Source organism: Terrapene carolina, unplaced genomic scaffold (assembly GCF_002925995.2).
Source record: "Terrapene carolina triunguis isolate 2854851 unplaced genomic scaffold, T_m_triunguis-2.0 Scaffold714, whole genome shotgun sequence".
In the NCBI taxonomy this organism is placed as follows: Eukaryota; Metazoa; Chordata; order Testudines; family Emydidae; genus Terrapene; species Terrapene triunguis.
This window is the reverse complement of record NW_020665065.1, coordinates 1,715,165-1,728,028: the sequence shown is the minus strand read 5'-3', so window position 1 is coordinate 1,728,028 and position 12,864 is coordinate 1,715,165. Positions and strand designations below refer to the sequence as shown.

The 12,864-nt window shown below is 44.9% G+C and overlaps 1 protein-coding gene across 3 annotated transcripts in view; it reads right to left on the bottom strand.

Annotated features, from left to right (window-relative positions):
• ACOT7 (acyl-CoA thioesterase 7) overlaps positions 1 to 12,864 on the bottom strand; it is a 99,302-nt gene that overhangs the window by 24,088 nt on the left and 62,350 nt on the right. For 2 of the 3 annotated variants that reach the window (XM_026659987.1, XM_026659988.1), the window contains one exon: positions 8,996 to 9,112. The exons of the other annotated variant lie outside the window; for it this stretch is intronic. In XM_026659987.1, coding sequence (XP_026515772.1) covers positions 8,996 to 9,112 — 117 coding nt within the window. The remainder of the gene's footprint in view (positions 1 to 8,995; positions 9,113 to 12,864) is intronic. 3 annotated transcript variants of the gene reach the window in all.

Sequence of the window (12,864 nt, the reverse complement as noted above, 5' to 3'; positions counted from 1 at the left end):
TTCACTCCATGCATCTGAAGAAGTGAGTTTTTTTACCCACGAAAGCTTATGCCCAAATAAATCTGTTAGTCTTTAAGGTGCCACCAGTCTCCATGTTGTTTTTGTGGATACAGACTAACACAGCTACCCCCGATGCTAAGCAGTTTCTGGTACCTCACCAGCCTGAATCCTCCTGCCTAGCCTGTGCTTTTACAAAAGATTTCCTAGTTTTTAAGAGATGTTTCTCTCTCCTCTATTGATGGATGACGAGACTCATACAGGAAAAGGGAAACTACTGACCAGCTACCCCGGGGAGACAGTGAAACTGGCTACACTAAGTGCTGCCAAATGCAGAGTAAACTGAAGAGAAATTTTTTTTCTTTAATCCCCTCTATAGGGATCCTAGCTGTTAAGTGTAACAATAGTAGGTAAATAATTTGCAGAAAGAGGTGTGATTTCCCTTGGGGCTGTCCCTATTATATATGACAACAGCTGGAATCTCTTGTAATGTTCTCACTGCAAACCTCTCTTGCTCCTGGACTGAAACAGAGATACTTGCCGCAGTGCTGGCACACATGATACAGACTAGACAAGGAACAGGTTTCTTGAAGGGAAGGATGCTCACTGTCAGCATGGGGAAATCATTTAATCTGATCCAATGTGCTTCTGAAAGGTCAATAGTTGTTGCTGCCTCTTGTCTCCTACTGCACCCCCAAAAACAAATTCTGACAGAGTCACAGCACTGATTGGGCAAGTTTATTTCAAGACTGGGTTGGGTTCACTCAGTCCACTCAGAGGATCAGACATGTTAGAGGAATCTCTAAGCGATTTTCACATAGGGTCAAAAACTCAGCTGGCAATCAATTAGCATAGCTCCAGTAAAGCCAACAGAGAACAGAGCTATGACTATTATGCAGCCCTAACCTTGGAGTGAGCAAGCATAGGTGGTTACAGTTGTCACACCCTGGGAGCAAGGGGGCTGGGTGCACATTCTAACCATTGATTTTAGCTGCTTCAGTTCCACAAACTCTGTGCTCTGAGCTGCCATAATTTGCTATTAGATGGAATCTGGTACTTAGGCTTGGTCTACACTTACCCCCCAAGTCGAAGTAAGGTACGCAAATTCAGCTACGTGAATAACGTAGCTGAATTCGACATACCTTACTTCGAACTTACCGCGGTTCAGACGCGGTCCACACGCGGCAGGCAGGCTCCCCGTCGACTCCGCGGTACTCCTCTCGTTGAGCTGGATCACTTCCTGGTTCGATTTATCGCGTCCAGACCAGACGCGATAAATCGAACTCGGAACTTCGATCCCTAGCGCGGCAGTGTAGACCAGCCCTTAGACATTGCATGGTGCAGTGACAGAGATGACATCTCGGCGCTAAGGAGTCCACAATGGTCTGCAGTTAGAGGTGTCAAAACTCTTCCCTTGAGTGTTACATCAACAAACTCCCAATGGCAAAAACTCAACCCTGGCTCCTCTCACCAGCCCCTGCTGCACAGGCAAAGTCTGGATAAAAAGATGGGCCACGCATCATGACCTGCAGGTCAAAGCCAAGCCCTCTCAGACCAACAGGGAACAGCAGTCAGGGTCCTTCCGATGAGAATGCCACGAGCCTCTAGTCCCCTTCAATTCTAATATTCCAGTCAGCCGATGGTCCCTAAAGTCACAACAGCACAAAGAGAAAGCTGGGCTCTTCAACAATGGAGCCCAAATCCTGTATGCTTTATAGACCAAAGTCAACGCTGTGAGTGATTAATTACCGTTATTACAGCAGTGCCCAAACTTAATAGGTGCTGCTTAGACAGATGAGAGACAGCTCTCCAAAGAGCTTATCTCAAAAAACAAAACTCGGACAGAAGGTAAGGGAAAGGGATGTATCATTCCAACAGAGCAATCAGTACAGGGACAGGCACATGCCATGTTAGTTTCATGAAAAAAATTAACGTCAGACTCATTTCCTTGCAGGCAGCAAACTGGAAGCCAGCGCTGTCTACGTGAAGTGTTCCATACAGCTCAGCACTGAGCGAGCAAGTGGACATGTTCTGTAGTAGCCAAAGTTCGCAAAGTGGTCCTGAAAGGTAGCCCCACGTACAGCATATTGCAGAAATCCAGACTTTACGTCAGAGAGAGATGGACTGTGGTGGCAAAGTCCTTATCTCAGAGAAGTGACCCAACTTCCAGGCATGGAGAAACTATAAAGAGGCAGTTCAGGCCACTGCCACTACCTGCCATACCATATGAAACCAGGGTTTCAAGAGACATACTGTTCCTATCAAATCCTCTGATAGGTTTCCCTAAATACCAACATCACGTCTATGATACAGAAGGTCAGAAGACAGGGTTTCCAGGTTCTCTGTAGCTCTTGGAGACTTCCACAGTGCCCAACAAAGAGATACTAAGACAAATTCAATCCTGGTGTAAGTGGGAGCAAATCTATTAACATGAATGGTGCTGCAGTGCCCCTTACAGCAGGTTTGAATTCAGCCAACTGCTTTTATTGACCTGGCGCCATTGCACGGCCACTGATGTTCTCCATTTTAAGCACTGGGCTTAAGCAACATGTGAAGAGAAGGCAATTGCTATAGTTCTGAAGGTCTCTCTAACCCAGGGGTAGGCAACCTATGGCACGCGTGCCAAAGGCGGCACGCGAGCTGATTTTCAGTGGCACTCACACTGCCCAGGGTCCTGGCCACCAGTCCGGGGGGCTCTGCATTTTAATTTAATTTTAAATGAAGCTTCTTAAGCATTTTAAAAACCTTTTTTACTTTACATACAACAATCGTTTAGTTATATATTATAGACTTATTATATAATGATGCTGCCGGGTTCATACTCTCCATTATATATTATAGATTTATAGAAAGAGACCTTCTAAAAACGTTAACATGTATGACTGGCAAGCAAAATCTTAAATTAGAGTAAATAAATGAAGACTCGGCACACCACTTCTGAAAGGTTGCCGACCCCTGCTCTAACCAGATGGGAATGTCCCCTTTGGGAACTCCAGCTAGATTGTCCATGGAGCGACAATATGCCAAAGGGATGAAGCAGCAAAAAGAAAGAGTAAAAAACATTAACTAGCCCTGACCCTGGCCTGATGATGTACATTAGAGACCTCTAACAGCTCACTATTTAAACTAGATATGCTTCAAGGAATTCTGTCCCAGGAGGTGGCTACGAAACAGAACAAAGGAAACAAGACTGTTGTGTGTTCACGCAGGCACTCTTTCCATCTGAATTTACAGAAATTTTCCACTACGTCCAAACTGCTAATTGAACTGGAAAAGCCTGGGTTTTGGGAGACAGCTTCTCTCCACTCAGGGATGAGGAGATTTGACCCACATTTTCTCCTGTAAATGGCTTAAAAGCTATTTAATGAAATTTAACCTTTTGGTTTTTTAAACATTCCTATGCAATTTCAGCACCTTAGGGAAAGGAAGTGTTTTTCTTTACATTTCAGATTTTAAACCAACTGAAGCCAAAAGCAGAGCAAGTGATCTGTATACCAAGTTTACGTTTTGTAGCTTCATGCATTTCCCTTAAGGAAACACATTACAAAAACAGAGTGTGGAGTAAAAGTGATCTCTGAAAGAGCCATGATACAGTAGTAGGTAAAACAAAGGAAATGCCCAAGATGGGGTTGAGATTAAAGGTAACATTTTCTAAAAAGGGGCATTTTTCTTTAATCATAAGAGTGTGTCCAAAAGCACTTGGCCTAACTCTGGAAGCAAAACTCCCCTCGACTTAAACAGAAGCCCCTTCAGTCCTGTAAGCTTAGGCCTGGGTTTTGTGGGAGGTTAAATAAGAGCTTCTTCTCATTTTCATGAGAATCCTGAGGGTGCTGCTGACTGGATGGGTCATGCCCTACACATGAAACCCTTGAGTTAGGGAGAGGGAAAGACAGCCAGTTGGCAACTTGGAGGTGTTTTATACTTTGTTATTTAAGGACATTACTCAATGAAGGAAGCTACAGTAGAAGTCCTCATTTCCATTCTGATTTGACACATCAATTTACTAAAATCCAAGAAACTGCATGTTCAGTTGGCATCAACAAATCACAATGCACCAACCTAAAAAGGTTAATTTGAACACATTTTGGGGAGAGAGGTAGAATATTCGGCCACTTTCATTCAGATGTAGAAGTGTACGTTAAGATAAGAACATAAAAAGGGCCATACTGGGTTAGTCCAATGGTCCATCTAGCTCAGTATCCTGTCTCCCAACAGTGGCTGATACAAAATGCTTCAGAGGGAATGAACAGAACAGGACAATTATCGAGTGATCCATCCCGTTGTTCAGTCCCAGCTTCTGGCAGTCAGAGGTTTAGGGACACCCAGAGCAGGGGTCTGCATCCCTGACCATCTTGGCCTATAGCCATTGATGGACCTATCCTCCAGGAACTTAATTCTTTTTTGAACCCACATACATTTTTGGCCTTTACAATGTTCACTAGCAACAAGTTTCACATGTTGACTGTGCATTATGTGAAATACTTCCTTACGTCTGTTTTAAATTTTGCTGCCTATTAATTTCACTGGATGACCCCTGGTTCTTGTGTTAGGGAACTGTTATTTATCCCTTCACATATCAGCTTTCTCCACACCAATCATGGTTTTATAGACCTCCACTATACCCCCCTGTATCATCTCTTTTCTAAGCTGAACAGTCCCAGTCTTTTTCATCTCTCCTCATATGAAAGCTGAGCAGGGCCGCCCGGGGGGGGGGGGGGGGGGGGGGAAACAAGGGGGGCAATTTGCCGCAGGCCCCCCCGAGAGTTTTTTGGGGCCCCTGGAGCGGGGTTCTTCACTCACTCTGGGGGCCCTGGAAAACTCTCGCGGGGCCTGGGCCCCCAGAGCTTCTTCTGCTCCGGGTCTTCGGCGGCAATTTGGCAGCAGGGGGTCCTTCTGCTCCGGGACCCGCCGCCGAAGTGCCCCGAAGACCCGCGGCAGGGGGTCCTTCCGCCCCGGGACCCGCCACTGAAGTGCGAGGCCCCCTGAATCCTCTGGGCGGCCCTGCAGCTGAGTAATTTAATAGCAGAACTTTTAAGACAGCACTTTGTACAAAAGTTCTATGGGGCATTAGGGATTAAAAAAAGTTTTGTTCATTTTCAGTGAAGTTATTTCAAATGACTGTAGTTAATATTTAATTGTATATAAGACATAATTGATCATGATGTACAGAATTTACATACACAGAGCTAGTAGCCTAACCGGGCTATGAACAAAGTTTGTTTAGCACCATTAAATGAACATTTAGAAGTTCTCTCTCTCTCTCTCAGAAACCGGTACACGGCATACTTAGATCACAGATATGGAGAGGCCTCATAGCCTATAGCTTCACACATTATAAATATCAGTTGGGATTCATGCACATCTGGCAAGAGGATAACGGGCTGCAGTTACTGCTATTTCTCTGTAGACCAGCACAGTCCATGTCATAAGCTGATATTTGGTACCTTTAATATGACAGCACTGTAGGATGCTGCTGCTACACTGATCTGATGTAATTCGAGAGGATATTGGGTCACATTAATTCCCCCCACAGAAGTGGCCCATGCACTCTAAGCACTAACCTCAATGGTCAGATGATCTCATTCCATCACATTCAAGGGAGCTGGTTTCCTGCAGCCACTTAGGCACAGTAATAGCTCAGAGAAGGAAACCAACACCACAAACTACTTTGTATTATGACCTTTGCCAAATGGACTAAAAGCTAGGCCAGGTCCCTTCATTTTTTTGGTCATTTGTGAAAAAAAACACTAGGGGTTGTTTTTTCTGCCCCCACTTCTCTGCGAGCAACAAGACCCCTAGAAAAAACATTGGCAGAAAGTCTTATGTAGGCACACCACCTTGGAAGATGTTGCACTGGCTTGTGACAGCAACCTCACCTTTCCATTTGCATTACTGCTCCCATCCACAGAGACACTATAGAACAGGCTCTATGAAATAGCTTTATTCCAAGCAATGTGACTCGCCATTTGGTAGGGGAGAATTTGTAGGTGAGCCACTCATTGGTAATGGCATTTTCTTTGTGACCGGAAAGGCCCTATCTAAATTAGGGTCTCAAACAACTCTGGGCAGACGTTGATGGACACACTCATTCGTTAGGCCAAATCCCCAAGTCTTTACTCAGGCGATGGAGTTTGGATTTCAGAAATGAGTAAGGACTTCATAGTTTAGACTCTACCGGTGGTAGTTAGGACTTTAATTTTATTAGTTTTTAAAACAAAGATTTGCTAGAGTTTCTGTCTCCAAAATTACTTTCCTGCACTGAAAACAGTCTGTGTCCAAAGCCACTCCTGTTGGAGGAATAATCCTATTACAATCCTGATTTTTAAATTAATTGCTGGAGAAAGTTCCTTACTCTATTGACGTTCGTATTCATAAAGAAAACCCCAGCACGTTGCACTGTGTACGTTCAGTCTGAAGGCATCTGCAAACTTTCCCTGGGATGTAACTAGCCAAATCATACTCTAACGACAGGAGTTTACTGGCTATTGCATATTCCTTTCCACTCATTTTTAAAAACACAACATTGGGTTTATCTGCATTGTTGTTATTGCAGGATATTTTAAACTCATTTTGGCTAGAACCCTAGAAACATCCTGTCTCTCCTGAGCAGCTGGATAAAATTTGCAATGGATGGAATATTTTCTAACAAGAACAATCACATTAAATTTACCAACTGCAGTCTATACTTTCTAAAATGGTTGTAAAAATCAAGGCTGCTAGAAAAAAGATTTTGATTTCATTACTTGTTTAGGAATGTGCAGTTTCTCTGCTCACTGAGGGAACTGCATAATTATAGATTAATGCTGACATTAATCATGCCCCTCTGAGCTGGAATTTTGAGAAGCTGGTATTTCGGAGGTTATGTAATTTTCTGAAATGCCCTACCAGCTCAGACCTGAAGAAGAGCTCTGTGTGGCTCGAAAGCGTGTCCCTCTCACCAACAGGAGTTGGTCCAGTAAAAGATATTACCCCACCCACCTTGTCTCTCTACCAGCTCAGAGTAAGACATGAAGGGCTCACGACCAACACTTGTACACATGTAAAGAAACTGGATCTCTCCAACTTTGGGATTCCATTTCACTTACAAACCAAGAATAACATAGGCCAACTACTTTAACAAATGAGCTAACAATAAGCTTGGGAAGCTTAAACTCATAACTTTGCTAGACACTAAAAATCGTGCTCTTAATAAAGACACTGGATTTATTGCATATTACAACAATAACCTGCTAGCCCCCCTTCTTGTCTGTGGCTGCAGGGTTAACGGGCCACTTCACCCTGAACGACCCCTTAGAACATGTGTTAACTACTCATGCTAAACAATCTGTTCCACTTTGCACTTAGCTGTGATTCTGGAAGTACCTTTCCCAGACCGGAAGAAGTGCTCCAAGTGGCTCAAAAGCCAGTCTCGTTCATCAACAGAAGCTGGTTCAATACAAGATATTATCTCACCCACTGCTACAAATTAATGGTGCAAATATCCGATATTTATTTACAGCGTAACAGAAGGCAGAATTTCACCTACTTCCTTCAGCATGAAAAAATTACAACCTGGTGTGGGGGTGGACAGTCAGTGAGCTTAAACATAGTTTTACGTCAGCAAATCAGATTTTGGTAAAAATGTGTGTCCTGAAGTGACAACTCAAAATCTCTGCTATCCCCAACAATAACAAAGTCTGCAGCTTGGGGGGCCTGGTCACACTGAGGCCTTGACAGCCTGTGCAGCAATTTATAATATCCAGGATTGTCAATTTTAGACAGCAAAGGTGAGTGTTAGGCAGACACAGAATTTCACTGATCCTGACTGAATACGTATTTCATGGTGCATTTAGCAGTGTCATTTATTTAGGTAATTTGTAACAAAGCTGCACAATGTTAGGCTTTCGTTTCCTTTAATTTAGCAGTGGCAGTGAGTACCTGCTGTGTGCAATATGGGAACTGAACCGTATGAACTAAATGTTAAGTCATCTAGGGAGCCAATACCAAGCTCAGTGCTCACAACCAGCCTCAGACATTCTGCTTGCTTCTAGACCCGCGTGTGCTGTTCCATTCAAGCGGATTGGGTTGCATGAACGTAAATGAGAGGGAAACTGGCCCATTTAGTCTTTTTCTGGGGTATGCTTTCACCTCAGAGCAAGAAATGCTACAAGCATGACTCTACACACAGCAAGATGGAAACAACTTCATAAATTCGTATGTAAACAAGTGCCCAAAAGGTGTGGGGGCTGCCTGAACAGGACGCCCCCAGAGCTCTGCCCCCAGCACCCACATCCCTAGTACTGGAACTTGCATACAGGAGTATTTTGGGGTGGTTGGGAGATTGGGTTTCCGAGAAAACCCACCAGGAACAAGAGACGCAAGTTGATTTGGTAATGATGGTTCATGAAGTTCTCTTTTCTTAAGGAGATAAAACATATACACCTCTACCTCAATAGAACGCTGTCCTCGGGAGCCAAAAAATCTTACCGCATTATAGGTGAAACCGCGTTATATCGAACTTGCTTTGATCCACTGGAGTGCGCAGCCCCGCCCCCCTGGAGCACTGCTTTACCGCGTTGTATCCGAATTCGTGTTATATCGGGTCAGAGGTGTATTGTCTGCCTGAAAGCAAGTCTATGAACTGCTTTATCTGACAAGTAGTCTAAATGACCTTTACCGCTCCTTGTGACAGGAACACCATCCCTATGCATGCATGTGTAGATTACCTATTTTGGCCTTGGAATCCAATGGAGTGGAATAATATTTCAAGATGAAGATTTTGGCTCAGCTTTACCAAATCAAATCCAGTCTAGCAGCTAGGGCTCAGCACCAGACTGATTTCTCCAACCCGATCGGTCTGTCTCGGTTTCGTTTCTCTGGCCACAGACTGGGCTTCCCCTTCACTTGGCTCCCTAGCGACCAGACACGGGTGTCATGACGGGGCTTCAATAAAACACCAATAAAGTCAGAATCGTCTAATGAGCGGCTTATCCCCTTATGCTTAGGACTGGTCCTTTACCTTTTTTGAGCTTCTCATGGAAGTTAATGGCATCCACAGAAGCTGTGACAATGTTGGTCTTACAATGGCGAGCAGCTACAATTCCAGCTACCTCGTCCATTAACTTCATAGTAACACCTGCAAGGGGAGAATTACAGATTAGTGATCAAACCGAATACAGGGTGACTTTCCTAGACTGAAGGTTCTTCTGAAAAACAACAGCAAGATACACTTCAAAGAGGACAAATTGTAAACGAAGAGTTGGCTACTACCATGTTTCCTGCACTCCGAACAGGCATTCACTCTACCCCCATTCTGCAGGAAGCTAAACTCAGAGTAGAGGGAGTCTCTCTGGGAGCACGAAGGGCAGCAGACTGCTCTCCATTGAGATGCTGGAAACAGCTGACCAGGGTTTGGTCTGGTCTCAGAAGTAACCGACTGGCATGGCCCCTGCCTACAGGCACTTACAATTTAAGTGTAGCCACGATGCAATGTGTATGGTTGACAAACCCTAGAAAGGATGGATTGACAAGGAATCAGGATAACAGGAATACTCCCCCACAGCCAACCATCCTGAAGGCACAGGTACATTATAACAAACATCTATAAACTGAATCACGGACCCCTTTATTGCAGGCATCCCACAAGGCATGACTGTTCAAGAGGGATTCAGATGAAAGGAAGGTAATGGGTTTGTGGAGCAGGTCAGCAAGGGCATTCCAGAGCTGGTTATACTCTGCACGCAGGGCACGTCTGCACTGAAAACTTAAGTCGACCTAAGTTAGGTCGACTTACAGCCAGCACAGTAATTACTGCATGGTTCATGTCCACACTGCCCTGTCGGTGGTGCACTTCTATTGACTTAGAGGGGCAGTGTGGGGGCTGCCCTGAGGCTCCTGGCTTCCTGCCAGGCTGTTGCCCGGGCTCCCTGCCCCCGGCTGAGGTTCTCAGCTCCCCTCCCCGCGAGCCCAGCAGCTGCCCAGCAGGGAGCAGAGAGGGGCAGCCATGTTCCCGGCGGGGAGCCGAGAACCCCGGCGGCTGCGGTGCTCCTGGCCAGGAGCCTCGGTGCAGCCGGGTTCCCAGAGGGGAACGGGGAGATGGGAGCCCGGGCAGCGGCCTGGCTGAGAGGGGGAGGTAGGCCCCTGGGGGCAGACTGGCTCTAGCTGGAGCCCCTGCCCCACCGGGCTCTGTCGTCAATTTCACAGCTCTAGTATGGAGCCGTGACATTGACAAGAATGACAGCCAACAGTCAATGTGTCTACCTGGACACTGCATCGCCCCATTACATCGACATAAACCCTACGCCTCTCGTGGAGGTGGAGTTATGTCGGTGTAGTAGGGCGCTTACATCGGAGGGAGCAAAGCTGCAGTGTGGACACTGACATAATTAGGTTGAAGTAAGTTGCCTTACGTCGACCTAACGCTGTAATGCAGACCAAGCCTTAGACTTCATTACTAAGCAGTTCAAGCTTTAAAGTCTCATGTGGCATCATTGTATACTGCTCCCCAGCTATCAGAAATCTAATAACATGTAAAGAACACATTCTCTACTGCCTCTCACGGGCTGAAGGATTGTTCATTACACTAGCAAAAAACAAGTGAAGGAACCGCTGATCGTCTGCCTGTCTACTCAATGTTTAACCATTACAGACACCTTATTATGTAGTCTTTTGGCCTGACAACAAGGCTTATAACAGCAACACAGTATGTGATTGAAAAGAACAGAGATGCAAAGGAGACTCCACCTTGCTAATGGATTACAGTTTATTTTATTAATTCAACTTGTATCACATGTGACCTGTATGGCTCCATTCTGTGGTGATAAAGGCACACCACCACCCAGCTTCTCCAAGCACTGCTCATATGTATGCACACTCCAGGGATATTCAGAAGCAAATGGTCTGTGCTACAAGGACATATCATCTTTAAATTGTAAATTGCAGGTTTCATACCCATCAATTGCTAAAGCTACTGTAGCGGTTTTGTTAAAAGAAGCACTGAGGCAAAGCGTCCTGAAATGTATTTAGCACAGTCTTCAATCAAAGGTAACCTGCACTTCACCTCAAAAGTGCTTATTCCCACTATACCCAGTGGATGCGAAAATGAAACTATCAACCTGCTATTTATCTGCAAGTTGGGTAATTTATGCCTTTTACTTCATGTTTTCATACCATCAGATGACAGATTCATGACCCAGTTGTACGGTACTATAAAGAACAGGCAGAGAAATTTTTTCAGGTACTCCAAGCCGAACCTTCAAGTCACTGCAGGCATAATAACCATGTAAAGCAAATGACAGACAAAGATGGACTAGTAGCCACGGAGGATCTTTGTCGCAGGTATTTTGTGAGAGTCAGCACTGTGCTGCATGCTCATTTGGGGATAAAACTACAAACGAACTGGAAGCTTATGGGGGTGACCCTTTTGCCAGATCAACTACATGGCGACATACAGCGGCTGTGCTCTGCTTTGGACACTAACACACTTGTATCCTCTGACTCTGGGGACAGAGGAGAAGGAATTATTTGTATTACAGTGGGACCCCTGAGCCCATTGTGCTAGGCCCTGTAGAAACACCCCCCCGAGATCTCCTGACCTGAAACACTTGCTATATTACAACTGAACAGTTTGTGATGATAGAATAGAACAGCTCGCAATGCACAACTGTCTGAAGTGCAAATTCCCCTAACCTTATATGGAATTCAGCTGAACAACTCCGTTTTCGGCTGCCCAGCGTATACGAACAGAGAGGGAAATAAAGTAATGAAGTAAAATGAACTGTACCTTTTCAGGCATCACCCCACCCCCAATCCCAGGGCTCCTCATGCTCAGCTCTAGGACATTTCTTCCTTCCTGCAGACGCTGTCTGCTCTGCAACCGCTTACCGTCTTTCCAGATGCTCGTGCTTAAAATAAATGGTTCCCAATGGGTTTCTACCAAAATTCCATTCCTGCTCATTAATTCCATCGAGCACATCCCTTCCACTAGAAAGCTTTTCAGACACCCCGCGCCCAGGAAAGGCCTAGCAGCGTTTCCACTAACAGAGGGTTGCCACTGGTGGCGGAGACTCCTGCACATTGAAGGAGTTACAGAACCAAGCTCTGGGGCACCAAGTTCAGGTCCTAAGTCTCTCTTTTAACCTCCTTCCCCTGAGCCTCAATTCCCTCACCAAAGGATAATACCACCCCCTCACCTCATGGCGGTGTTGTGAAGGTAAGTGTTTGCCAAGAACTCAGATACTAGAGTGAGGAGTGCCATACAAAAACCCTGGACGAAACTGATCATTCTGACTTCAGAGCAGGGTGTGAATATTATGCAATAAATAAGGTGCACACACTGACTCATGAGGATAAAACAAGATACTAAATAGCTGCTCACTGAGTAAGCACCATCCACCCTGTGCACTTAGTGAGGCAGGGGCCTGTGGAAATAATACGGGATGATGTAATTTAGGAGGGTAGCATAATGAATATGCACAAGGGGGCTAAATTAAGGTTGCACAGGCAACCTTAATTCTTGCATCTCCTAAGTTTTGAGTGCTTGATTGTGCAAGCTTAATACTATTCCTGTAACAGTTTTTGCATCTGATTTTGTCGATTTTTTAAAAAAAGCAATCTGAAAAAACAAATTCCTTCATGTCGAATCATACTGACACCCATAGGCGCTGACTTTTGGTTTTGCCAGTGGGTGCTTTTGAAGAGGTGTGTGTTGGGGGGAAGCTATTTTCAGCATATTTATATACTACATTCAATAACTAGAATAGGAAAGTATGTTTATCATTGATATCTTTATTTTAATAATGATTCAATTGTTATGAACTACATAACTACATTCTCCTGATTTACAGTATATTAAAATCATTGCAATCACCTAAAAGCTGTCTTCACTAA